We start from the raw sequence: 27014 nt of genomic DNA, 5'->3' as shown, positions 1-27014 counted from the left end.
TTCATCTTCATCTTCTTCATCTTCTTCATCTTCATCATGTGCTGTCAATTCTGATTTATAGCTCAAAGAGCAGGAAAAAGAGAGAGAGAAAGATTTTTTTAAAAAAAGAACTGCTTTAAATGTAACCTGGGATGTTCAGGCTTCAAAAAAAAAGTGTAAACCCCCCACCTCCATTGTAACCCACACAATTATTTTTTTTTAATCAGGAATTTTTTAAAATGAAAGTGATTTTTCTGGTCACTTCTGGTTATGTTTGAAGGGATGATTATGAACCAAGAGAGGTTCCAGGAGAGAGGCGAAAACAGCACCCGGAGCATGCTCTCAACCCTGATTTGGAGACCAACAGCCAAGTTCTGTAGGTGGGCTTCCCGATGTGTACAGGGGAGTGAGTTGGTTTTTCTTTTACAGTATTTGCAGAAGAAAGATGGATGGGTGTTGAGCTGGAAGTCAAGTAGAACGAGTACAAGAAAAGGTGGGGTTTCAGAATAGGACACGCTGAGATAACCCTTGGACTGAATTAAGCACCTTTGCAGGCATGTGAGCTAACTTCTCCCCCAGGAATTGCCTTCCAGCATTACCTGGATGGTACCAGCAGCTGATGCTTCTGCAGACTTGCATGGCTGAAATCTATTCCTTAGCAAACATGGAAGTGGTTGTAGAGCACCCACCACCCTGGCACGCCAAACGTTGTGGCAGTTCTGCAGAAATACAGCAAGAACACATTAGGGCAGTTCACCTTCTTCAGAATCAGTTTTGCTTTGATTAAAAAAAAACAGGAAGCTTGTAGCTCTAATATTAGCAACGGTATGCTTGACATGTATGGGCTTGGTGTAATCATATCTCATATGTGTTGGCCGAAGATTTTCGGAGGATGAGGACCAAATTTCTGTGCCCTGCATCGCTCTTCCTGTGAGTAGCACAAAAATTTTAAAATTTGCAAATGCCGTAGAATTTGGAGAATAGCTTTGATAAAGGTGCTGTCCTAAAAAAATGTATACTCAGGGTCCTTAAAAAAGAAAAAGGAAGCTCTGACTCAAGAGTTGCATGGAACTCTTACGGAAGGATAAAATCATAACGGCAAGTGAAAGGAAAAGGAGATGGCCGAGGGATTAGCATGATGCAAGTGGCTGCTTTGGGTTGTTCTCAGATGGGCTCATTGTCAGGAACTGAGACGTTTCCACTTATAGGCACAGGAAGCAAAGGCACCACTAGAAACAAATGAGCAGCAACACAAACGTGTACATGTGTTGACCTCTTCTTCTCAGTCTTTCTGTTGTGTTTTGTGCCAGATTTCCAAAGAAATCGTTGCGTCAGTCTGTTACGTCAAAAAGAAGGGGAAAGTTCTTCAGAACCTGAGAGATTGACTTGTTCGTTATATACACAAATAATAGAAACAACCACCCAAATCCTAACACATTTATTTTGGCAGAAGCCTTCACGGACCGCAGCCCACATCATCATATTCGTTTATTTGTGTGGTCTCCTCATGGATGTAGACTGCAGGTATTCCACATTGTCTTTCTGTGTGGTTTTTTTTGGCCAATTCCTCACCTGGTGAACGGACGCCTGGCGGGAAGCCATTGTGTACATAACTAGGTTGGTCTTTGGAGGGCAGAGCAAGTCCTCCACCTCTAGGACTGTACTCAAAAGTTGTACCTGTTTGCTAGAACCTGCCGAAACGTGGGCAGGTTCAATCAAAGCGAGCTTCACCTTTAGCCGCCCAGGTGCCAGAGTGAGGCGGCAGAATAGGTCTTTGATGGAGATCTTTCGAGAACAATTGTGTGTTAATGAATGTTGATCCAAAGATAAATGAGTGACTTATAAGTTAAGCAAACTGGTAGTGGCATCAACAGAGACACACAGTCTGGGTGTAGCTGCTGCAGTCAATGTTTAGCATCTTCAGGGCGGTGGTACCCAGACCCGGGGTCTCCGCTCATATTGCTGGCAGTTTATTTAACTTGTAACTTATTGTTTTCTCTTTGGGTCGACATTCGTAGCATTTCCAGTGAGGCGGGATGAAAGATAACATGTGTGTGGAGCATCTGATTACTTGAAGAGTTGGTGTTTTGACTTGTGAGTCAAAACGAGAGACCAGCTCTCTCTTTTCCTTCAGATTCTTCGAGAGCTCTCATCTTTTCCTGGGTATGTTTTAGCTGAACCTTTTAAATCTTCCTTCCTAGCGGCAACCACATTCTGTTTGCTTGGAAGCAGGATCGTGGGTTCTGGAAGCTGTAGGGGGGAAAAGATACAGTGGGGTCTTGACTTGAGAACTTAATCCATATTGGAAGGCAGTTCTCAAGTCAAAAAGTCTGTAGGTCAAGTCTCCATTGACCTACAGTGCATTGAAAACCGATTAATCCCGTAACAGGCCGTTTTTGTTCCATTTTGGTTTTTTTTCTGGTCTGTAAGTCAATTCTCAGGCTGCAAGTCAAACCTAAATTTTGCAGCCAGAGAAGTCTGTAACTCAAAAAGTCTGTAAGTCAAGCCGTCTGTAAGTCAAGGGTCGACTGTAGAACTGTTTTCTGAGATTGGTTGTTCACTGCTGTTTAGGCAGCCTAAAAAGTGGTATTTCTCTTGGTATGACGTAAGCTGCTGTGTGGGACTGAACTATAGGTGTTGCAGGCTGTGCATTGATGGCTTTTGGGAAAGAGATAGATGAATGAGGAAGAGTTACACCTGGCCGCTCTCTCTTCACTTTGGCCTTACACACCTTGGCCCTAGCTGTGAACCCTCATCCCACCCATGGCTTGAATGTCACCCCCAGACACTTCTAGGGTTCAGCCCCTAGGAGGAGATGGGCCCCTCACCCCCACCAAAAATAACTCAGGCCCCGAACATCTTAAGAATCATCTCTCTACGTTAACCTGCCAGTGTGAAGAGCTCAACAGAGGAGGCCCTTCTGTTCTCTCTGAATTCTGTACACAGAAATGATGAAGGTTGAGGGCCTGCTCTGTGGTGGCACCTTGGCTTGAGAATACCCTCCTGTGAGAAGCATGCCAAAACGCCCTTCTGCTTTTGGCGCAAAGCTAAAATGATGTTGTTGCTTTTGTATGCCCTGGCTTTTCAAGTTCTACATTTAAAATATTTGGTTCAAATTTGATAATTTAAAAAAATAGTTTCATTCCTCCTAGTTTTAGAAAATTGTTTATGCTTTTCTACTGTTTTTATTTTATTAAAAACTGTTTTTAGCACGTACCATTCTAAAATCCACTTTGGGATCAAAGAGCCATCCATCCATCCTTCCACCCATTGACTCATCCATCCATCCATCCATCCATCCATCCATCCATCCATCCATCCATCCATCCATCCATCCATCCATCCATCCATCCATCCATCCATCCATCCATCCATCCATCCATCCATCCATCCATCCATCCATCCATCCATCCATCCATCCATCCATCCATCCACTGACTGATCCATCCATCCATCCATCCATCCATCCATCCATCCATCCATCCATCCATCCATCCATCCATCCAAAATAAATGCTTACTATCTTTGTTTTCCCCCTGCCTTCCTCTCCCATATTGGTGACCAGCCCATTTTCATTTTTTATTATGACTGTAGGATTTTTGAGAATAGACACTTATCTCTGTCTTTGTTGTCTTTGCGTACTGATGTCCCAGTATGCATTACAGTAATAAGCATCCCATTATTTTGACAGTATAAGATTATACCAGGATAACGGGTGTGGTGTACTCAACAGAGTCACCAACTCAGGACTTAGGAGCCGTGGGATTCAAATCTCTGCTCAGCCACGGAAGCTCACTAGGGTAGAAGAACTGGTAAAACCAGGTCTAAAATATTTCACTTACCTTGAAAGTCCTGTTCAGGTCACTATAGGTTGATTAAAACTTTGCATCACCTGCAATTTTGAATCAATGCTATTGTACATTTATGTGGAAAGACAAACCGAATTTGATCTTCGAGAAAGGATGAGAATGTCCAGATGAAATCAAAACTGTTATATAACCTTCTATTCTGCTGTAGGTGATCTTGCAACTGTACGGCCAAGCCTGCAAGTATTCATTTCTCAGTGCTAAGTGTTAGAATTGATTCTGATTTATTATGGATAGCATGAGCGGCTCAGTTGCTCCAAGATCTGAAAGAATGGAAAGCACGACTTTTCTTGATGGAGCATTTTAATCACTTCTGTTCCCATCAAAACCCACACAGCAAAAGAAAGTCGAAGATCAGAGGAGCCGGGTGCAAGAGGCTGTTTCCGGACCTCCCCCTCCAAGGTTTATGATTACATGCTTTAACTGTGTTTTGTACTGTGGAGGCTGAACATTAGCAATGATAAACTGTAGACCATGGTTTCATGCTCTGAGTTGTGACCACTTTTTAATCCCAACTTGGAAAACTTACTGTATTTTTCCATGTATAAGATGCCTACATGTATAAGACACCACCACTTTTCTAATCCAAAATTAAGAGATCTAAGTGAGACTTAGCAAGTGTAGGGGAAAAGGGATTAAAAGCCTGCAGCATCACTTTGATCCCTGCTTTCCCCTCCATTTGTTTTTGTTCTCTCCTCAGCTTACTTCCATGTATAAGACGACCTTCAATTTTTAGCCTAAAGATTTTAAACAAAAATATAGTCTTATACATGAAAAAATATGGTACTTATTGCTCTACAACTCCCCGAGTTTCTCAGACAACACAACCACCAGAGGATTCTGGAAGCTACAGTATAAATTGAAAAAAGAGTAAACTTTCAAAATCTGATTCCTCCTCATGGCTTGTGTGTTTAAATCAGACATGATTGCATTTAGAGAAAGCAAACTCTGATTTTTTGGTCTCTCCAGATATTTTCTGTCAGTATCTGTTAGTTGTGCAATTAAAGTGTTTACAATGATATGTTCTACATAAATAGAAGCATTTCTTGATTTTAATGCTTCCTGTAGATAATCTTAACTTTCATTTTGTGTGTCTTTATGGATCTAGCCCTCAAGGCAATATGTTGCCTCCATTTCAACACTTCCATCCTTTTACACAACAGTCTTCTAGATCAACTGAGTAGCACTTCCTTGTATTCTACAGGTTGAGCATTAGACAAATTCAGATATAGTCGTCAAATGGTGTAGAACCGTGGTTCCCAACCTTGGGTAACCCAGATGTTCTTGGACCACAACTCCCAGAAATTCTGGCCAGCACAGCTAGTGGTGAAGGCTTCTGGGAGTTTTAGTCCAAGAACATCTGGGTCACCCAAGATTGGGAACAACTGTTTTAGAAGCATTCAGCGATGCTGCATTACAAGTGTTGAGCAGTTGCATATCTGATGTGAGGAGACGTTTGAGTGGGGAAGACTGTTGGATGTACCGTGTAAGAGCAGCAATATCTGCAAGATGTTTTTCTCTGTTGCCATCTGTAGTCTTTGGGAAAGGTCATTCTCTGTTGGCCAGGAGAATGACATGAAATTGCAACGAAGAAGAAAATCTAGATGTTCCGTGGCCTGGGTTTTGGCACTGCAGCAGCCTTTTACTCAAGAGTAGAGCCCTAGCGTTTGAGAGGGGAAGAGGACTGGGGCCTTCCCATGGCTTTCTGTTGTGGCTCATGACTTCAGGTCATACCCCTTTGGCCATGAGTTTTGTTTTTCAACCACATTCCCGCCTCCTTGTATTCAGTTAGACAGCTCCAGGCAAGATGACTCTAGCAAAGGCGATTGACTGTAAGTGACCGTGACTTCTGTGTGTAGAGTTAATAATACTTTCTCACAGTTATGGGGGTTAAGATAAGACTACAGGAAAGAGGAAGGATCTATAGACCTGTGTGGTGGAACACCAGGGGAGTTATTAAAATAGAAATCATAACAAATTGTGATGACAAGGAAAAAACGACAACTCACAGCCCACTATGGAGTAAGGTGCTTACTTGCCATGGAATATAGAATGCTGCTGGAAATGGAATATAGGAGTAGACCACTGGTTCTTAACCTTGGGTTACTCAGGAGTTGTGGACTGCAACTCCCAGAAGCCTTCACCTACAGCTGTCCTGACTGGGGTTTGTGGGAGTTGCAGTTCAAAAGCATCCGAGTAACAACGGTTAAGAACCACTGGAGTAGACGTATGTTCTGCTTGAAGCAGGAGTGACGTTGACATTGAAGTGGAGACACCCAACGTCATTGGATTTCAGAAGCTTAGTTGGAGCAGGCTTGGTTGATATGTGGATGGGAGACCATCCACTTAGATACTGAGGTGCTTGTCCTGAGGAATGAGTCTAGCTGAATGCTAGAACAACATATGCTTTGCATGCGGAGTTGTCAGGATCCGTCCTCCAGGGTCATGCCTGAATCCCTGGAGAGCAGCCAGCCAATCAAAGTTGACAATACTAGGCTAGGTGAACCAGTGGTCTGTCTGGATATGAGACTGCATTGTATGTTCTACTCCCGATGCTGTGAACAAACAGAGTCAGACCGTTCATGGTTTTTGTATTGATGGCGTCTGGCTGTCAGCTACTGGAAGCAGAGAGCTGGATGAAACAGGTTTTGACACCATCCAGAAAGACAGTTTTATACATTGTTGTGCTCCTGGTTCCCTCCTCAGAATTCAGATAAGAACGCTCCTGGCAAATGAAGTGTGCCAAGAGAAATAATCAGTCTGTCTGTGTTTTCTTGGCTTGGGTTGTTTGAAGCTAAGCACCCGGTTTCCTTTAGTACAGAACTGTCCCACAACTCCAGAACCATGCGCTGCAGTCAGCTGTTGCGACCTAAGGACGAAGGGTGTTAGATTTTATGGTATGTACATTTCGAAAGGCATTTGGGAGCGGGACCTGTCTATAGACTATGTGACGCAGGTTGATGTCCAACAGAGTCTGACCAGCCTCCATCTGCACGCGTGTCCTTGAAGCTAATCTGTCTTTTTTGAGGTTTAGTGTTGTGGCCTTTTCTGCAAAAGACTCGGGTAGCTCCCTTCCCTTCTTGGCATTTCATCATTGCGGATGCCGGCGTGTTGTAACTTTGTAACGGCTTCCAAATCAGCAAACTGATAAAAGAGTTGTGTTTATGGGCTGCCCTTGGGTGGCGAAGTAGCAAAAGAGATTGCTGCAGGGCATTCAAGAAGGTTGCACTGGAACACCTTGCTAGCATGTGAAATGAGTGTGATTGTACGGTAGTTGGAGCAGTCTTTGGCACTGCCTTTCTTTGGGATTGGGATGTAGACTGATCTTTTCCAATCCTCTGGCCACTGTTGGGTTTTCCAAACTTGCTGGCATATTGAATGTAGCACCTTAACAGCATCATCTTTCAAGATTTTAAATAGTTCAACTGGAATGCCATCACCTCCACTGGCCTTGTTGTTAGCCAGGCTTTCTAAGGCCCACTTGACTTCACTCTCCAGGATGTCTGGCTCAAGGTGAGCAGCCACACTATCTGGGTTGTCCGGGACATCCATATCTTTCTGGTATAAGTCCTCTGTGTATTCTTGCCACCTCTAGTGACTGGGAAAGTGCCAGAGTTCAGGAAAAGTATGCATTTCAACAGCAGTTCTCACACGCTCCGAGATTCTGGTAACTTTCATCCCAGAACGTAACTCTTTCTAAATCTCGCTCTTACAACACTTTTTAGGGTCATAAAGTCATGCACAACATAGCCAAGTTGAAAATAGAACACGTAGACCTGTAAGAGTGGTGCCCCACTTAACGATTACCCTGCTCCACGATGAATCCGCTTAACGATGAGGTTTTTGCGATCGCAAAACAATGTTTAAATGGGGAAAATCTGCTTGACGACGATTGGTTCCCTGCTTCGGGAACCGTTTTTTTAACTAAACGATGATCTGAAAACAGCTGATTGGCGGCTCTCAAAATGGCTCCCCGCTGTGTTAAGGATGGATTCCTCGCTATACAGGCACCAGAAAATGGCCGCCCTATGGAGGATCTTTGCTGGACGGTGAGGTATTTTGCCCATTGGAAAGCATTGAATGGTTTTCAGTGCATTTCAATGAGCTTTTTACTTTTGCTTGACGACGATTTCGTTCTACAGCGATTTTGCTGGAATGGATTATTGTCGTTAAGCAAGGCACCACTGTAGTTAATATGCATCCAGATGTTGGATAAACCACTGGGAGGGAGGGAGCCAATGCCATCTGTGCTGCTTTAAGCCACTTCAGCTCTTTCTCTAAGACCTATGGCTTTTTTTTTTTTTTTTTTTTTTGGAAGGAGGGGTGTTGTGAAGCCTTTGCAGACCGCCTGGGGCACATGAGGCCTCAAGAGAGAGAGAGAGAGAGAGAGAGAGAGAGAGAGAGAGATGCTGATGCTGCCTATGCTTCAAGCAGTTGAATGGCTAAAGATCCAGCCAAGGAGAGAATCGGTAGCAACCCCATATATCTCGCTCAACATTTTTGATCCTGTCCTTCTTCCAGCGAGCCCATGGATACCTGTGTGACTTGACCCCCACACCCTCTTCACCCCGACAACAACTCTGTCAGGTAGATTAGCTTGAGAGGAAGTGACTGAAAGTTGTGGCTAAGTGGAAGAGAACAGATAAGGCCTGTCCCCCTTAAAACTTTCCACCTGTGGGCCGCACAGGCCCAGAATTAACCCCCAATAAAGGTTATGATGATGATGACCCCCTCCCAAAAGCCATTTTTAAAAGAGAAGAACCACTGCTCGTGGGGTCTTTTTTTGGCCAGCGTGGACTATTTAATCCCCCCTGCCCTTTATTTGGGTCCCAGGACCACCTGTGTCTGGGAAGAGAGGGGATGGGATCCCGGATCAGCGTCCCTCACCCAGCCCTCGGATACCTTTCGCAAAGCTGGCTTCTCCTTGTTAGGCCTGTCCCTCGTGACGTCTGTGTCTTTTTCATCCTCTCTTCTTACGGCGTTCCTTGACGCTTGCTGGGCGCCTCTCGGCTCCCCCTCGGATCCTGGCTCTTGGCGTTGATCAGCGAGGCCGTAACGCCGCATCTGAGCCGGCACTAAATTAGATGTTATTATTAGATCAGTTCGAGAGGTGTATGTGCCTCTCTGGGGGAGGAAACCTCTCCTCGCTTCATCATTCACGAGGTGTTTCCAGGTTTCCTGTTACAAACCTGAAGAGGTGCTTCAAATGCGAAGTGAGTCCATGTTTGCTGGCATTCTTGAGGCTTTTCCGGGGGCCTCTTTTGGCTCAAGGTGAAAAATATTTCCTTTTTTTTTTTTGACTTGCAACCAGCTGGCACCGTGCCCGGGACCTTTACCCCCTCTTCTTTAAATAACACCCCTGGCCCATTCTTAGGCTCTTGTTTTGGGATCTCTTTGCAAATATAGACCCCCAGTGTTACACTTACACACAGACACACACGTTCTTGGTTTTATTTTGTGTTGTGTTCCAGCCTTTTTTTAAAAAAAGAAGCTGCATTCGTTGCTTTCATCTTGGTTTTCCCTTAATTGACCCCCCCCCCTTGCACCTGAGTGGTCCTGTTCTTTTTCTTTTTAAATCTTTATTTCATGAAACGAGCACATATTGTAAAGAAACAAAGGAACTGCAAACGGAACAACAAGCAAATGAAACACAATAATTATACACACACACAAACAAAATTGAAACCAAGTGCTCCCACCCCCACCCCACCCACCCCCCACCCCTGGACCAATGGAGAAACCCTAGACCATTTCCTGCATTTTGAGTTGTCCTGTTCTAAGGAAATCCTACGTGGAAACTTTGCTTCCGTTGAAACAAGGATGACTTCTTACCCCCTTGACCTTCGTTTCCCTTTTTTTCCCCACAATTCTTTGGAACCTTGTTTAATCCCTTGTCAAAGCTGAAAGCGCCGTTCCTTAGAGATTGGGGGTGCGGTGGGAGGAAGGGTTTATGGCCCTTGCAGTCTGTGGCAGAAGAAACCACCAAGCGTTGAGCGGATTTTTAAAGACGGGCATCTGCCTAGGGAAGCCTTCATGAACCAGCATCTGTTGCATAAAGTACCTTTATGGTCCTTCCGCTTTGGGTAAACTTCTTTGTATATATGTCTGGTACAGTGCAGCAGCGAAGGGAAAAAAATTAAAAATGGTCTCATATGTCAATTATGAACCCTTTCCTTTCATGGGGTAATATCTCTAAGTACAAAGTTAGATGAACATTCAGTGAACAGAGCAAAAAAAAGGCCATTTCCGTGCTCAGTTTGGGGGATCTGTCTTTCGCATTGCTAGTCTAAAGGCCACCCTGCTTTGGGCCCCACTTAGAGGACAACTGGACAGATTTATGTGGGTCTCGATGACTCTGAAAGAAGACTGGCGCTCAAGTTTACAAACATCTGGTTGCTTAGATGTCTGCCCAGCCTTCATCCTTCACGGCACGAACATCTGGCACCTTGAGTGGTGTGATGATACTCTTTTCCCCCTCAATTCAGTGACTTAAAGTAGTGGTCCCCAACCTTGGGCCTCCAGATGTTCTTGGACTTCAGCTCCCAGAAATCCTGGCCAGCAGAGGTAGTGGTGAAGGCTTCTGGGAGTTGTAGTCCAAGAACATCTGGAGGCCCAAGGTTTGATAACCACTGACTTAAAGGTTCTGTGTTTCCCTGTATAGGTTCTGTACATTTCACTTGGGGACCCCTTGTTGAAATGTTGTGGCAGGTTGCTTCCGAATTATAGCAACTCTAATGGAGTTTGCACTGCCACACACAGTTTCTGTAGCCATGCAGGGATTTGAACCCAGGTCTCCAGAGTCCTGGTTGGACGCTCTATCTGCTATGCTGCATGGACTCTGGAGGTCCCAAGTGCCATATTTTAACTGTGTTTTCCTGTTTGTGGCTAAAACGCAGACTTCAGAATCGAATCATATCACAAGCAAAAATACCTAACTTTGGGGGACAATTAAGGCCTCATGAAATTTCCTTTGCAAAAGAACACAATGATCAGTAACGTGGTTGGGTTTTTTTGATCTGTACGGAGTAATATTTACCTGCTGCATCTTCTCGCGAATTTTTCCGTGCTTCCTTGCTCGCTCATCCATCTTTCTATGGGAATGAGAAGCACATAAAAGTAAAAACACTGTTAAGTTATAGTATGACACAGAAGAAAACTACGTCGTTAAATTGTTTTCAGGGACGCACAGCACCTTTGGGGGGTGTCCCAAAAACCCTGTTAGTTTTGTTGTTGTTGTTGTGTGTCCCATCTGTTTCATACAACCAAAGGGTGCGTGGAATCTTTTATAGGTAGAAAAAAAATTCTTTTCATTAAATCCATTTTTTTTCCAGTCAACAAAAACCCATTGTGACAATATTTACAATACATAATCATGGAAATTAAAATTGGGGGGGACATGTAAATTATTCTCTTTGGCCCCACCTCTCCTCTTTAGCCCCTCCCCTTTTGGAGCGCAGCCCTCTGGGCCACGGACCAATCAGCAAAAAGGGCCTTTGCCCTGCCAGGATTGCCCGCCGGTGCTCCCCAAAAGAACGAAAAATTGCCTCCAAAAAAGAGCAATGAGCAACATTATGAGTAAGGGGGAAAACTGGAGAATGGGTAGCGGAAACAAGTTATTAATTAATACTTTTTAAAAATTGGCCACAGTTCCTTTTATAACGTAATTCTTAAGCTTTGTATTCTAGGAACTGGAGGTTAGGAGTTCAATTCCCCTGTTGGGCCTCCTCCTTGTCGGGCTGGACTGGATGATCCCCCGGGGTCCCTTCTGGCTCTGAAGTTCTAAGAGGATAAGGAATATGTTTGCTTTGGACTTCCTGCTTGCCTGCTGTATTTTTCCTTTTGGCCGCTATCTTGCTGTTTTGCCGTTTTATCTTCTGTTTGCCCTTTGGGCTTCGTCGTTGGCCCAGCAGCGCACGAGGCTTTTTATCTGCGAAAGGTGTGTTGCTTTTCTAAAACAAAAATATTACAACTCCGTCTTGCATGACTGTTCGGTTTTTTCCCCCCCTCCGGCCCCGTTGGAGATTTTGATGGGCTCCTTCTCCTGATATTTTTGCCAGGGCTAAATGGAAGCTGTGCAATACCGAGGACAAAGTCGGGGTGGGGTGGGGTGGAGAGAGGCAGGGATCAAGGGAAAAAGAAAGACTAATAAACCTTTTTTTAGGAAGGCAACCTGCGCACCCACTCTCCAGGACCCACCTTAAGCCTAAATAACCCCCCCGCCCCACATTTAAGGTGCTATCAGTTTCTAGAATTCTATTGCATTGGGTTTTGCTTATTTGGGAGAATTTGGTTGGACTCAGCGTTGCTCCCAGAACCTTGTGGGGACAGAAAATTCCCTTTCTTCACCAAATTGCTTTTGCCCGGCTAGAAACAGGGCCTGGCGGCTCTGGGAGAAGACCTGAAAACGGCTTGGGGTTTGCATGTTGCATGCAGGCAGCCTCCAAGCTGTACTTTTGGCCGGGTGTCTTAAGGTTTGAGCCAGCCTCTTTAGGACTGGCCTAATATTCTTGGCAGCTGGGACGTGGTGGCGCTGTGGGCTAAACCGCAGAAGCCTCTGTGCTGCAAGGTCAGAAGACTTGCAGTCGTAAGATCGAATCCACACAACAGAGTAAGCTCCCGTCACTTGTCCCAGCTCCTGCCAACCTAGCGGTTCGAAAGCATGCAAAATGCAAAATGCGAGTAGATGAATAGGGACCACCTCGGTGGGAAGGTCATGGCATTCCGTGTCTAAGTTGCGCTGCCCATGTGATCACAGAAGATTGTCTTTGGACAAACGCTGGCTCTACGGCTTTGAAACGGGGATGAGCACCGCGCCCTAGAGTCAGACAGGACTGGACTAAATGTCAAGGGGAACCTTTACCTTTACCTAATATTCTTGGCACTGGAGAAGGGCCTTTTCAGCGGTCCATCAGATTTCTTTTAGGGCCACTTTCTACCGCTGGCATGAAATGCAGCTGCCTTTCCCCCATCCAGTGGTGAACATTTTTTTTCTGCGTCAGGAAAATATTTGCTTTTTGATAAACCGGTAATATTCAAAGGTGTTTGCCAATTTCTCATAACCTCGGTATGAGATGTTGAGGGGTGTGTTACAACGATTTGCAATTCAAGGAACAGAAAAACACTCGTCTGTTTGCGGAGGGTGTTGATGCCAAGGAGCGGAAGTGGCGTTTATGGCAACATTGAGTGGCGAGAGGGCCACCGTCTTGTACATTTAAATGACTTAGCTGCATGTGAGGAAGTTATTTCCTGCAAACTGGGCAATGCTTTTGAGGGCCACATTGCTGGAGAGAGACCTTCCTTCGCTTTTAAATTGTCAAAAAAGTTATTAGTTTTTGTTTGTGTTGCGCCCAGTTTTAGAATTGCCTTGTAAAATGCTGATTTGCTCTGTTGCACAATATTAGTGCTGCACATGCCGTATCTTTCCGTGTATAAAATGACACTTTTTCCTGAAATAATTAAAGGAAAATTTGAGGGTCGTTTTATACATGGAAGTAAGGGCGGGAGGGATCAAAGTGCTTTGATCCTTGCTTTCCCCCTCCACGTTTTGCAAAGAAAATGGAGGGGGAAAGGAGGAATCGCTTTCCCCCTCCATTTTCTTTACAAAACATGGATGGGAAAAAGACCTTTTTGCAAAGAAAGTGGAGGGCGTCTTATACACGGGGGGTCTTATACATGGAAAAATACGGTATGTCAAAAACATATGTCATGCACAACTCAGACCATTTGTCCAGTCTGATCCAGACATCTCTGCTTTGTTTTGGTTTTCTAGAATCTTGAGCAGAGAATTTTTCTCAGGCCTCTCTACCTGATCCTTTTTTAAACGGAGTTTCCAGGGCTTGTGCCTTCTAACCATTTGCCTGTGACCCTGTGCAAAGCTTCACCTCTGGGCTGTCACCTGGAAATTCCTCCAGCACCTTGCATTCAGCCATACCTTTTTTCAGTGTAATTAGTAGTTCTCCCCTGTAATTTCCCCTCCAGCCTCTTCGGATGCTTTCTGCGTGTGAAGGTGCTTCACAAAACAACAGTGTGGTGCAACCAGCTCCAATTTGTGTTGCTCTGACTTAGGGTATGTTAGCAGGGATATTAGTCAGAACAGGTGCCACGGAAGAACAAGAGGGAATCATCAAGGGGCGGGGGCAGAACTGGAGTTTGCAGAAGACAAGTGCCTTTTTAAGACAGGTGAAGCACCACCTCAGGACCAGCCCAACCAGGGCTGAATTTTCTGAATAGCCTCAAAACAAGAAAGTCATCGTTTGAAAAATTAAACCCCAGCAGTTACAGGAATGGTAAAGGAGGGGAGTGTCTTACATGGTCTGTCCAGAAACCCTCTTTTAGGGGGATGATAAAACTAGCTCAGATCCTGTTGCATAGCACAGGAAATCACACTAGACTAGTCCAGTTGAATGGGTAGGGATTTGGTGAGCCATCTTCTCAAAAAGTTCCATTATTTTAAATGGGCTTATGCTAGGTGCAGTGAAATTTGGTATAGTACGTTGCAGTTAGAGTAGGCCCATTAAAATCAATGAAATTTACACAGGACTTGATTTGTTGTTGTTTAGTTATTAAGTTGTGTACAACTCTTCATGACCCCATGGACCAGAGCACGCCAGGCTCTCCTATCTTCCACTGCCTCCCAGAGTTCGGTCAAATTCATGTTGGTCGCTTCAATGACACTGTCCAGCCATCTCATCCTCTGTCATCCCCTTCTCCTCTTGCCTTCACACTTTCCCAACATCAGGGTCTTTTCCAGGGAGTTTTCTCATGAGATGGCCAAAGGATTGGAGCCTCAGCTTCAGGATCTGTCCTTCCAGTGAGCACTCAGGGTTGATTTCCTTTAGAATTGATAGGTTTGTTCTCTTTGCAGTCCAGGGGACTCTCAAAATCCTCCTCCAGCACCACAATTCAGAATCATCAATTCTTCGGTCGTCAGCCTTCTTTATGGTCCAGCTCTCACTTCCATACATGGCTACAGAAAAAACCACAGCGTTGACTATGCGGACCTTTGTCTCTGCTTTTTAAGATGCTGTCTAGATTTATTAAGTGGTTTTTTAAATCCCCTTTGATTCATTTGGGCTACTCTGGTGCGAATGACCACGCTAAGATTTTGGCCACTGTAAAGTTTTGTTGCAGTGTCCGCGTAACCTTCCTTAGACCTCACCTGCCCTGTGAGGTTTACTACCCCTTTGTTCTGTCCTGCCGTCCTTGAGCTGCAAGCGATGTACACATGCTTGTACTTTGAGCTGCAAGCTATTTGCACATGCTTGTACGTCCCTTGTATCCACTTCTAGTCAGCCTTTTTCATAAAAGAGCAATAATTCAGTTGTGTACACAGAACACGCTGGTCATGGCACCTCCCATCTAGTTTATTTTCTATTAAGGGTGGGGAGGGTCTTTTTCTTACCCTTAGCTGCATCCTTTGCTGTGTTGGTTTAAATTTACATTTAAAACTTGGCAATGTTAAGCTCCCGTTAGGAAAAAAATTGCTTGCAATTTTCATGTCAAGATCCCAGTTTGACAGCACTCTACCTGTTTGAGGTTTGAAAAGTCGTGGCACTTTTTTTTGCATGCTGTCACCATCAAGGTTTCAAATGTGGGAGCGCGACACTAAAGGGCATTTGGACGGACCTGTTTGTTCTAAAGTGGGATTCCCAGAACCAAAAACACCTTTTTTGAAGGCTGTCCCAGGGAAGAGCAACTTGTACTTCTCCAGATGGCTTTGGATCACAGCTCCCATCTGCCTTAACCCAGTGATTCTCAAAACTGGGGTCCCCAGAGGTTCTTGGGCTGCAGTTCCCAGAAGACTTCACCACTAGCTGTGCTGACCAGGATTTCTGGGAGTTGCAGTCCAAGAACATATGGGTTATCCAAGGTTGGGAACCACTGCCTTAGCCAACAGAACATGCAAAGGTGCAATCCACAACACTGGGTTACCACAAGTGTCCACCTCTGATATACCAGGATCCTTGATTGTGTGTTTGTGTTTGCAAGTTGGCAGGAATTCCCACCTAGAAATCACATTCAGAGGACATTCAGCCCGGGGCAGTGAGTTTTTCCTTGAGGGGGGCTTTTAAACTTAACCTTGAGTGCATGGAAGAATTCTCTTCCGCTAGCGGATCCATTGCAATTTATTAACCAGGCTTTGTCTGTTGTGATTCCTGCCTGCAACCTTCTGAACAACCTTGGGGTTAAGCTGGGAGACTCAGGGACTTGCCCAGCTCTGAAAGCTGATCCAGGTCTGAGCTTGGATTTTTTCCAACCCAATCCCAGTCATTCCCGAGCCAGCATGTGGTGTGCAGGCTGCTAATTTGTGTTGAAAAACAAGTTGATGAGATATTTAAAAGGTGTTCCACGAGGACTGCCTCCGTTCTCCTCCGTCATGAAGTGGTTGCCCTAAGTTTGCCCTCTTTATGATGGGGGACAGATGCCCAAGGGGGCGGGAGACGTGGAGGGGTAGCCGTTAATTTTCCTCCAGGCCATTTTGGCCGCTAAAGGTGAAAGCATGCCTCCCTATTAAATTTGGGGGTTAGAGAAGGGACATGATGTGTTTTAGCTATCAGGTATCTAGGACACACTGTCCCTTCAGCCAGAATGTTGATCCGCAGTGCATGCGCATAAGAATCCTTTCATGCTCACAAACCCTCTGGAGGCATTTGGCTCGAACACAAGTGGCTTCGCTGTGGTTGTTTCGTAGTTGCTCTACAGAACAGCCTGGGAAAAGGACAGCATGCATCTTTCAAGGCAACGTTGCAAAAATTCTACTCCGAATTCTGCACATCGTAAATCCAGTGTCTTCCATGCATGCATTTTTTTTAACACGAGGAGGAAAAAAGAAGCTGCAGAGAATGCTAGCTTCAAATTGTGATTTGGGTTCATAGGAAGAAGCTCCCTGGAAAGAACAGCATCCTTTCTCCCCCCCTCCCCAGTCTGTCCCTGCCCTGTATTGAGGGCAGGGGTGGGAAGGGGTAGAGCTGGCTTGCTTCCTTTAAACTTCACAGGCTTCCTGTGCTATAGAATGACAAAACAGGGCTTTACTTTGGAATCAGACTGGCATTTCCAGCAGTGGTGGTAGTGACTTTGTTTTCCCCTTGCAGAATTCAAGATAAAATCCCTTCCATCAAGAGTTTATGCTCGCAAACATTGTCGGCGCAGTGGAGAAAGGATTGGCCATGCTCATATTTTGGGCTGGTGTAGAGTAATGATAAGGGACATGGTGGTGCTGCGGATCTAAAACGCAGAAGCCTTTGTGCTGCAGGGTCAGAAGACCAGCAGTCGTAAGATTGAATCCACACGACGGAGTGAGCTTCCATCGCTTTGTCCCAGCTCCTGCCAACCTAGCAGTTTGAAAGCATGTAAATGCGAGTAGATAAATAGGCACCACCATGGTGGGAAGGTAAAACGGTGTTCCTTAGTCACGCTGGCCACGTGACAATGGAAACTGTCTTTGGACAAGCGCTGGCTCTATGGCTTGAAAACGGGATGAGCGCCGCCCCCTAGAGTCGGACACGACTGAACTAAAAATGTCAAGGGGAACCTTTACCTTTACCTTTGGAGTAACGATGGCACAGAGACTGTCCCGCGGAAGCTTATGATGCTCTTTTGCCATTTTTGCAATTGCAGTGGACCTACTTGTTTAAGGGCAGAGAGGGCATCGTTTTCTGTGTAATCACTATACGGTTTCACTCTTTGGAAAGTATAAGATTCCCAGAAAGGAAGCACCAGCAAATCCCCGGAATTCAAGAGGCTTGGGTTGCAGTTGTAGAGAGAGCCTTCCAAGTGCTTTTGTCCGGCTTTTTTCATCAGTGAGACAAAATGCCATTCTCTCTCTCTCTGTGCTGGCTCCTTTTCGTTCTAGAATTGCAGAAATGTTTGCTGCTTCATCTCCCTTGCCTTCGCTTCCCTCGCTCGTAGTTGTCTTGAGTGGCTTCCATCGTGGGGTCAGGACTCTGTCCCGGTGTGATGCCACCCCGTTCCCTGCATGACCTCTGGTTGTGTAGAGTAGCTTGTTTGACCAGTTGAGGTAGGAAGCAGCAGCAGCTGTGTTTTGCTTTATGTTTAGTAAATGTTGCGGATAAATGTAACAACTTTTTTTTCCTGGAAGGGAGAGGAGCTAATCAAATCAAATTAGGAATTTGTTGTTGTTGAGTCGTTAAGTTGTGTCCGACTCTTCGTGACCACATGGACCAGAGCACACCAGGCCCTCCTGTCCTCCACTCACTCCCGGAGTTCGGTCAAATTCATGTTGGTAGCTTTGATGACACTGTCCAACCATCTCATCCTCTGTTGCCCCCTTCACCTCTTGTCTTCACACTTTCCCAACATTAGGGTCTTTTCCAAGGAGTTTCCCAAGTTAGGAATAATAGTTCCCAAACCAGGATCTCCTGCATTCCCACAGTAAACTAGCTACCTTTGTGTGATGCTTGTAGATGGATTTTATGCCATACTGCCTTGGCTGTGCTTTAGGAGTTTAGGTACCGTATTTTTCGCTCCATAAGACGCACCTCTCCATGAGATGCACCAAATTTTTAGGAGAAGAAAACAGGAAAAAATAATCTCTTTTCTTCTCCTAAAAATTGGTGAGCCTTATGGAGAGGTCTGTCTTATGGAACACACCCTAGGACCCTTTGGAGGCTCACCCAGCCCCCCCCCCGGAGGCCAGAGGGGGCGAAGTCGCCACCTTCTAGGAGTCTTCTGAAACTTCCCAAGCCTCAAAAGAGTCCCAGAGGTGGCAATTTCACCCCCTCTGACCCCCGGGGGAGCAGGGTGAGTCTCTAAAGGGTCCTAGGGTATGTTCCAGGACACTTTAGAGACTCACCCTGCCCCCCGGGGGTCAGAGGGGGCGAAATCGCTACCTTCTGGAACTCTTCTGAGGCTTCCCAAGCCTCAAAAGAGTCCCCGAAGGTGGTGATTTCGCCCCTGCTGGCCCCGTGGGGGGGGGGGAAGCCTCCCAAGGGTCCTGCAAGGCTGCGGGGCCAGAGGGAGCAAAATCGCCAGCGTCTGGGAGTCTTCTGAAGCTTCCCAAGCCTCAAAAGACTGCCACAAGGTGGCGATTTCACCCACACTGGCCCCGTGGGTGGTGGTGGGAGTATCGCAAGGGTCCGGGAAGGCTCACTCGGACCCTTGTGATGCTCCCTCCACCACCCCCACGGGGCCAGTGGGGGCAAAATCACCCTGGAAGCTGGCGATTTCGCCTGTGCTGGCCCCGTGGGGGGGGGTGGAGGGAATGTCGCAAGGGTCCGAGTGAGAGTTCCCGGACCATTGCGACACTCCCCCCCCAACCTGGAAGCTGGCAATTTCACCCGCGCTGGCACCACAGGGCCAGTGGGGGTGAAATCGCCGCCTTCGCTCCATAAGACGCAGTTTCCCCCCACATTTGGGGGGGAGTGCGTCTTATGGAGCAAAAAATATGGTACTTGTGTTCTCCATTTCTCAGAGTAGCATTTTTTAAAAAAAATATTTGCATACTTATTGTTCTTAGCTTTGATATTGCCTCTTAAAGATGTAAGGTGATTCTTTATGCTCATTGTTCTCAACTTGAAATACAGTGGTGCCTCGCAAGACAAATGTGTCCCAGGACAAAAAACTCACAAAACAAATGGTTTTGGCAATGGGGAGTTGATTACTCGCAAGACAAATGTTCCTATGGCTGTGCTTCGCAAGACGAATGTTTTCCGTTTTTTGTTCCTGCCTCATGTTTGCTGATTTTAAAATGTTTTTTCTATGATGTTTAAAAAGTTAATTTTTTTATTGAAATTTTTAAAATTATCTGCACAATATGTATGGCTTTAAAGAGCACTTAATAAACCCTTTGTAAACCAAATTTGACTTTGTTCCAACTTTTTTTTGCCCGTAGGAAAGCATTAATTAGATTTCAATGCATTCCTATGGGAAAACGCATTTCGCAAGACGAATTTTTCCCAAGACAACATTAACCATGGAACAAATTAAATTCGTCTTGCGAGGCACCACTGTGCTTTATTTTCATGATATTAACCACTGTTGTATACACATTGTTTTCAGCTTTAAATATTGCCTTCCAATGTCAAAAGCCACTTTGGGTCCTTTTCAATGGTAAAAGTGGGGTAAAAATATTTGAAAGAAAGAAATAAAAAATGTAAGCCCTGCCAGTGAAATAGTAATGGTTTCTCTTCATTCTGGGGAGCGTTGCATTTTCCTCTGTTTGGGGCTCTTACTGCTAACCGACTGAAGCTTGGGAAAATATTTGTGGTAAGCACCATTTTATGACCCCCCTGTGTTTGTTTTTAAACATTTTAGTTATCTCTAAAACATATTTCTTGGCTTAGTGCTGTATTCATAAGTGCAAAAATAAAAGAGTCTACAGTCCCCCCGCCACAAGCCACTGAGTTAAACTGAAGGAAGCCTGTTTTCCTTCAAGTAGATTCTTGGCTTGCTGGATACATATAAACCAGGGATTGTAGTTTAAAAGAAAATCTGATTCGTTCTTGAATAAGCAAACAACAAATGCTGAATTGTTCTGCCGAGATGCTGGACAAATTGTGGCTTGTTTCAAGCTACTGTTCATCGCTCATGCGTAGCAACAAACCAGGAATTTGCTAAGTGAAACAGAATGCTGGTTTGTTCTGCCTCCTGGTTCCATTGCAAGGAGGTGGTGGCCGGCAGTCCAAGGCTCTATGGGGGGGGGGGTTCTCTCTTTATTCATGTCACTCTAAATTGTTGGTTGTCTCCACGTGCTGATGCTGCCCGTCGGCAGGTGTGCAATTCTGAAAGACCCAACACAGAAGAAAAAAAGAGAGGGGGGGACCCATTTCTGAAGAGTTACAGAAGTCTTTAGCACCTGATTGTATAAAACACACACATACACACATGGAGCACAATAAGGAAAAACCCAAGTGCAGCTGTTCTCAAACATACACATGTTAAAAAAAAGACCTTCCAAGTCTTTAGGTATAAATGTTTGCCATAATTGGGCTTGACGGTTAATATCCGATTTCCAAACCTTTTCATCCGCAGCCTTTGTTAATCCCACTGCAAATGCAAATGAAACTTGTGTCATGCTTCCGCTAAAGATTTGTTGCTCCTTTTGCTGTGGCTGCCGCCACTGCCATCCTTTCTCGGTCACAACATTCCTCCTTCCTTCCTTCCTTCCTCCCTCTTTTGGGAGGCGATGAGTCACGGCATTGTGATGCCTTTCCCAGTTTTCAGAAAAGAATTCCCATCCGATCCGACGTGAAAAGTTTCTCTTTAGGGAAATAACTTCTCGAAGGACACGTGCAAGCCGGGAACAGCCTGCTTTCTTTCCCCCACCTTCATCGATGGCCTTCCCTTTGGGGCCCCGGGGTCGCTCCAGACAGGCACCTTTCGAGACCAACGGAAATGCCATGGGCAGGCCAGCTGTTGAGCTCCTCTCTCTCCAGCACAGATCAGCCCCTCTGGCACCACGCTCTGCCAGGCAGCAGACCTGCAGGTTCGTCGTTTATTATGTCGCCCGCAGCGGCTTCGCCACGAAAACCACACAGCCGGCCGTTGTAGCCTGGCTCAGTTTCGGGCAGCCGGGCAGGGGCAGAAGCAGGAGTTCGGATTGCACAAACCGCCTGCTAAGTGGCAATGCCGTTTGATAGCTCTGGGATCCGTCTCAGATTCTAAACCACAGTGGGGCTTGTTAAGCAGCCTTCTTCCACCATTGCAAAGCACGTTCCATCCTTTATTGCCCCCCTTGGTTCCATGAGACACATTCTGGCTTCAGACTTGCTGCTTGCCTCGTGGCGCTGTGGTTAAACTGCAGTCCTGTAGTCAAAACTCTACTCGCGACCTGGGTTCAATCCCGAGTAGCCTGCTCCAGGTTCACTCAGACTCCCATCCTTCCGAGGTCAGTAAATTGAATACCCAGCTTGCAAGGAGGCAGCAATGTATAACCTGCAGAATGGAATTGTAAACTGCCCAGAGAGTCCTTTAAGTGCCATGGGGCAGTATATAAGCAGCACGCTTTGCTTTTGCTTTTGCTTTTCACAGGAGAGAAGCAAAGAAGGGAGGGAATGAATCTGTTTATTCCTCTCCTTGCGTGACACATCGGCAAGCTTAAGAACACTCAAATAGGACTTCCATGACGACCAGAACTTAGCGAAAACTACATTTTTAAGCAACGATGCCCAGAAACTCCCAGCCAGCTTCTTGGGGGATCCTGCGGGACATGTGTGTGTCCCCCACCCTGCCCCACATTATATCATGATGTTTTTCTAACCCGCCTTACACTAACAGATTTCAACGTGGGGCAAATCATTAAAATCGCTGTATCTGAAACGGCTCAGAACCTTAGAGCAAATAAAAATATTTTTGAAACCTTTTTATTTTTAAGTTTAAAAAAAAAAACAGGAAAGGGGGGAAAACTGGAAGCAAAGGCGCTACGGGGATTGGGTTATCCCCGAAGCCGATGGCATCGCGTGGCAGAAATCCAGGGTGCCGGTGGCTCTCCATAAGCCACGGAATACCGTTTGCAACCCGTACCCTGCTTCGAACGCGGAGACCCGGTTTCTACTGAAATAGGGCCTAAGAGGAGGAGGAGATTATCCGGGCTGTTACCTTCCCTGTCCTCTCTTTGGGCCATCAAGGAAGCCGGGAGAAAGGGAGGAAAGGAGAGCGCCTCTGCTTCCAGGGTGGCCAGCAGCTGTGCCGGTGGGCGGGCAGGAAGGCAGGGGGAGGTATGTGAAGGTTGTAAAAGAAAAAAATTCCCATTTTTATGACGCTTGTAACTTTCCTCTGGCCCTGCCACCTAGTTAGTGGAAATCTCCCCTCACCGCCTCCATTCCCACCTCCCATCCACTCTCTCTGTTAAAGACCAGCAGCGGAGATTAAACTACGCCTGGAAGCAAAAACAGAAGAGCGGACTGGGCTTATAGGATCCCACTTGCACCGGCCGGCCGAACCCATTCTGGGATTCATTCAGGAGACCTTTGAGCAGCGCAGGAAGCGAGCCAAGCCACGTTTCGTGGTTAGGGACCTTTTCTCCACACACACACCCTCCTGCAAGGGAATTTTGTGACAGGGCTGTGGCTCGCCCTGGCCAAAAAGCCTATCGTTCATCTTAGACGTAAAGCTGCGTAAGAGAAAGCTTTTTTTAAAAGGCCACCGTTTGGATCAGTTCTACTTCTGAGCGTTGACGTCTTTTCCCATCCTCGCCATGCCGCACAGCATGTAAGTCTAATCGTGCAGTAATGATATGGAGTATTTCTGTCTTTCCTCTCGTTCTCCTGTTCCCAAAGTGCTTACGTGAACCTCCATGAAGGAAAAATGTGGAATTAAGGTCTGATCGAAAGGGCTGTAAAAGTTTTTACCTGTCTTTTATTTTTCTTGTGCTCCCGTCGCCTTGCGAGTGCTTGGATGTCTCACGAAGACCTGCCTTAAGAGCAGGCCAGCTTTGACTGTGTTTGGTGACCGTCCTCGTTTTCATTTTCTGTCACGTTATTGAGTGTACAGGAGTTTGGAGGGAACGGGACTTCTCTGACCACTTCATAGCAAAGGGACATCGGGGGTCACCATATCTATTCAAACTGGCTTCTCCCACGGCTTTCTCTTCCGATTGTCGGCAGCGATCTGAGCTTTCCAGCTGAGGTCTTTCCAGAAATCCCCGGGCTTGGGGATGGTGGGAAGGGTCGTCCGAAAAGAAGGGGGAACCCGCCCAAGCTCCGAGTTCCTTTCCGGAGATTCGAATGTTGCTCTTCCGAGCAGAAGTGGTGGGAATGAAATCTGGAGCCTTCTGAAATGCGATGTGCGGGCCCCAACGAAAAGGGTGTGTTTTGTGTGTCCCTCGACGGCAAGTTGAACCATGGACTACCCAGTTCGCTGGTTCAGCTCTTTAATGCTTAACTAGGTCTCAAAACCGAAGGATCTCTTGGAGAGGGGAGGACTGTCAAACCAGCCATTGAGGCGTCCTCTGCTCTCGCTTCCAATCCACCCACTTGTATCTCTTGACTTGTCCCGCTGCCTCTTATGGTCAGTTGGATGCGCTCTGTAGACTTGGCACTCTTGCCCGTCCACATGGAGGGCCAACCGTTTTATACAACGGACACAATTCCAGAGTAGGGTCTTGAACGTGCCGGGTGGAGCCCCCATGCGTCTGCCTTCCTTAATGTTTTGATGTGCCGGAGCTGTGGTTTCCGTCAGCTGAGCTGACTGACCCTTTCTGGTTGTTTCCACTGGTTTTGTTTACAGGCGCTGATTGTTTTATAGGAGGAGTCCTTTTTATTCTTATAGCATGTGCATGTGTGGGCGTGCATGGGCGCGCATGTATTTTATGGGTGATCCCCAAGAGTTTGGAAAATGAGCTTTCTGGAATGATTCAGACCTCTGCCCTTACCTGGCAAGCAGCCACCGGGTATGTTGGTTGAGGGTGTTTGTGTGCAATGGAGTCTGTGTGTGATCCTGGAAAGCGTAAGCCCACGTGGGGGTGGGGGTGGAGTGGGAATCCAACTTCTCTAAACTCTGAAGAATATACATGGCTGAGAGTTTTCTGAATTGCAAAGTACAGCAGATGGCATTGCATAATAATAATAAGTGAACTTGTATCCTCACGGCATGCTTTTCCCCCATTTTTTTTTGGCAGACCATCCATGAGCTCAGATTTCCAGCATTACAGTTTCAGGATGCCAAACATTGGATTCCAGAACCTGCCTCTCAACATATATATCGTCGTCTTCGGCACAGCCATATTTGTCTTCATCCTCAGTTTGCTCTTTTGCTGCTACCTGATCAGGTAAAGAAATGCTTCTCTCCTCCCCCCTTTGCTGGGTGGTGGCCTTATGTTCGGTTTCCTTTCGCCCAGCCAGATGATGTTTGCATTCAGTCACATCGTTTTCTGCTTGCGTTGTGGGCTTGAGAGTGAATCTCACACACACTCCAGATTTACGAAGGTGGATCTCCGCCGGTCGATTATGTGTGAGTCAATGCTGGAAGAGGAAAGCTAGCCCACATGTTGGAGAAGTTGTTGTTGTTGTTGTTGTTGTTGTTGTATTCTCGAAAGCTTTCACGGCCGGGATCTGATGGTTGTTGTGGGTTTTTTGGGCTCTTTGGCCGTGTTCTGAAGGTTGTTCTTCCTGACATTTCACCAGTCTCTGTGGCCGGCATCTGATCAAAAGAACAGAGCATGGACAGAGTTCCTACTCCTGTTCCTCTGAAGATGCCGGCCACAGAGACTGGCGAAATGTCAGGAAGAACAACCTTCAGAACACGGCCAAAGAGCCCGAAAAACCCACAACAACCATCGTTATTCTTATTATTTGGAATACAACTCACAGATTCTGGTAACTGATTCCAGCCTTTTGAGGTGATGTGGACTCACAATGAGGGTCATTTCCATCCAGACTTCTCTTCTGGATAAGATCCAGGAGTGCTCAAGTTCTGTCAGTTTGAAAAAGCAAGAATGATGATTGGTTTGAGTGTCCATGATATCCCAGATTAAAGAGACAAAATATCATTTCCTTGTTAAATGAATAAGAAGGCGCCATATAATTCAGGGTCCTGTGGGCTGCATGTGGACCCCAAAGATTGCTCTTCTGCATCCCCCCAAGGGGAAAACATATATATATATAAACATGTCCCCAAAATGGGGAATATAATCTCTAGGGGCACGTGGTTCTTTTCTAAAACTGTTTCCTCGTAAGGGGGCTGGTCCAGCAACGTCTTTGCACCCCCGGAGTTTGCCCACCCTGGACATAGTTAAGTCTATAACTGCACAATTGCACAACCGTTTCAACGAACAAAAGGCAGCAGGCCAGAAACATGTCAGGAGAAGCAGCACTTGGAAAGGAATGCACGTTGGCAGCGGAGGCTGGCAGATCCGTTGCCCGGGAAGAGGGCGGCCGTGTTCACCCGGCAGGTGCAAGGGATAATAACTATGCAGGCTTCCGTTCTGTATGCGCAGCTGTACACAGTCCAGGAGGGGACAGAGAAGCTGCCAGGTGGCTTCCCTGGCCATCAGCCGTTCCTCAGCATGCAAAACAGTAAGCGGCTTGTGTCCCTCCTAGTGAAAGAAGCAGGAGGCGGATTATCGCCCGACCGCTTGGCTTCCCCTGGAGGTTTCCCCTTGCACATGTGAAGAGCATGGAGTGAATGTGTAGAGCATGTGGTTTGCATGCAGAAGCTCTCTGGTTCATTTCCTGGTCAATCTGAGGCAGATTTCTGCAGAATGGCTCCCCCAAGTTGCGAAAGGGATCTGCTCAACATGCGTGATTTTTCTCACCTCTCTATCTTGCATTTCATGTGTTTTGTTTTGAAACTGGTCTCTGGACTGCAAGTTCAGGCTAAGTTTGCTGTCTTGACTGCTGTGGCATGTTATCTCTAAGGAAAACTGATTAATCCAGTTAATTGTAGGGAATCTGCATTCTCCAGAGCATCACATTTGACTTTATAATCTAATGGGACCTGGAAACGTCCAGATAGCTGCTGCTGGTGGTGGTATTGCTTTTCCAAGAGCCTTAAGAAGCTGTTTTTTTTTCTGTCAGGGGTGGACCATGCTGTGGTTCAGGAGGCATAAGGAAGTTTCATATGGTCAAGCACCTTTAGTTACCAACGGAGAGCAGGAATTATAACTGAGCAACAGGCTGAGATTTAGCTGTGGACTTCCAAGGATTCTTGTAGGGAAGCCTTTCAGCTCAAGGGACCTGCAGTAATTATTCCTGGTGTGTTCTGATGGGAACGGCCATCAAGAGGGCTGGAAAAAAAAATTTCTGTTAAGTGAGACTTTTTAATGAGATGTTTAGCCTTGGGAAAAGAAGAATAAGGGGAGGTAGGAGAGCATTTTTCAAAGACTTGAAAGGCTGTCAGACAAAGGAGGAGCAGGATCTGTTCTTGATCATCCCAGAGTGCAGGACACGTCATCATGGGCTCAAGCGACAGGAAGCCAGATTTCGGCTGAATATCAGGAAAAACGTCTTCACTGTTTGTTAGATCTGCTTTGACCTGGATTCAAATCAAACGCCTTACAACTCCAATCTTCTAGGATTCTCAGATTAATTAATTTTTCAGTTTGTGACAGAAAGAGACATATTTTTTTTTTTTGCATTCCTTCTGGTCTAGGACATCCATTATTGAAATTGGCCATTTTCCTTTTGTTGTGGGTTTTTGTGGCCAGAAGACATGCTGAAACATTTACAGGACCAGAAGGCCTGAGGATTTTCACCATCAATAAAGATCTTGTTG

At 46.1% G+C, this 27014-nt stretch overlaps 1 protein-coding gene across 4 annotated transcripts in view; it reads left to right on the top strand.

Moving 5' to 3' along the window:
* Positions 1 to 27014, top strand: part of RNF24 (ring finger protein 24) — a 69550-nt gene that overhangs the window by 25682 nt on the left and 16854 nt on the right. For 3 of the 4 annotated variants that reach the window (XM_073002110.2, XM_073002108.2, XM_020806641.3), the window contains exon 2: positions 24421 to 24570. In XM_073002110.2, coding sequence (XP_072858211.1) covers positions 24428 to 24570 — 143 coding nt within the window. In that variant the 5' untranslated portion in view covers positions 24421 to 24427. Of the gene's footprint in view, positions 1 to 21659; positions 23013 to 24420; positions 24571 to 27014 lie in introns of those variants that run through there. The other variant, XM_073002109.2, reaches the window with a different exon arrangement.

The sequence above is a fragment of the Pogona vitticeps genome, chromosome 5 (assembly GCF_051106095.1).
Source record: "Pogona vitticeps strain Pit_001003342236 chromosome 5, PviZW2.1, whole genome shotgun sequence".
NCBI classification, from domain to species: Eukaryota; Metazoa; Chordata; class Lepidosauria; order Squamata; family Agamidae; genus Pogona; species Pogona vitticeps.
This window is presented reverse-complemented; position numbering and strand designations above follow the sequence as displayed.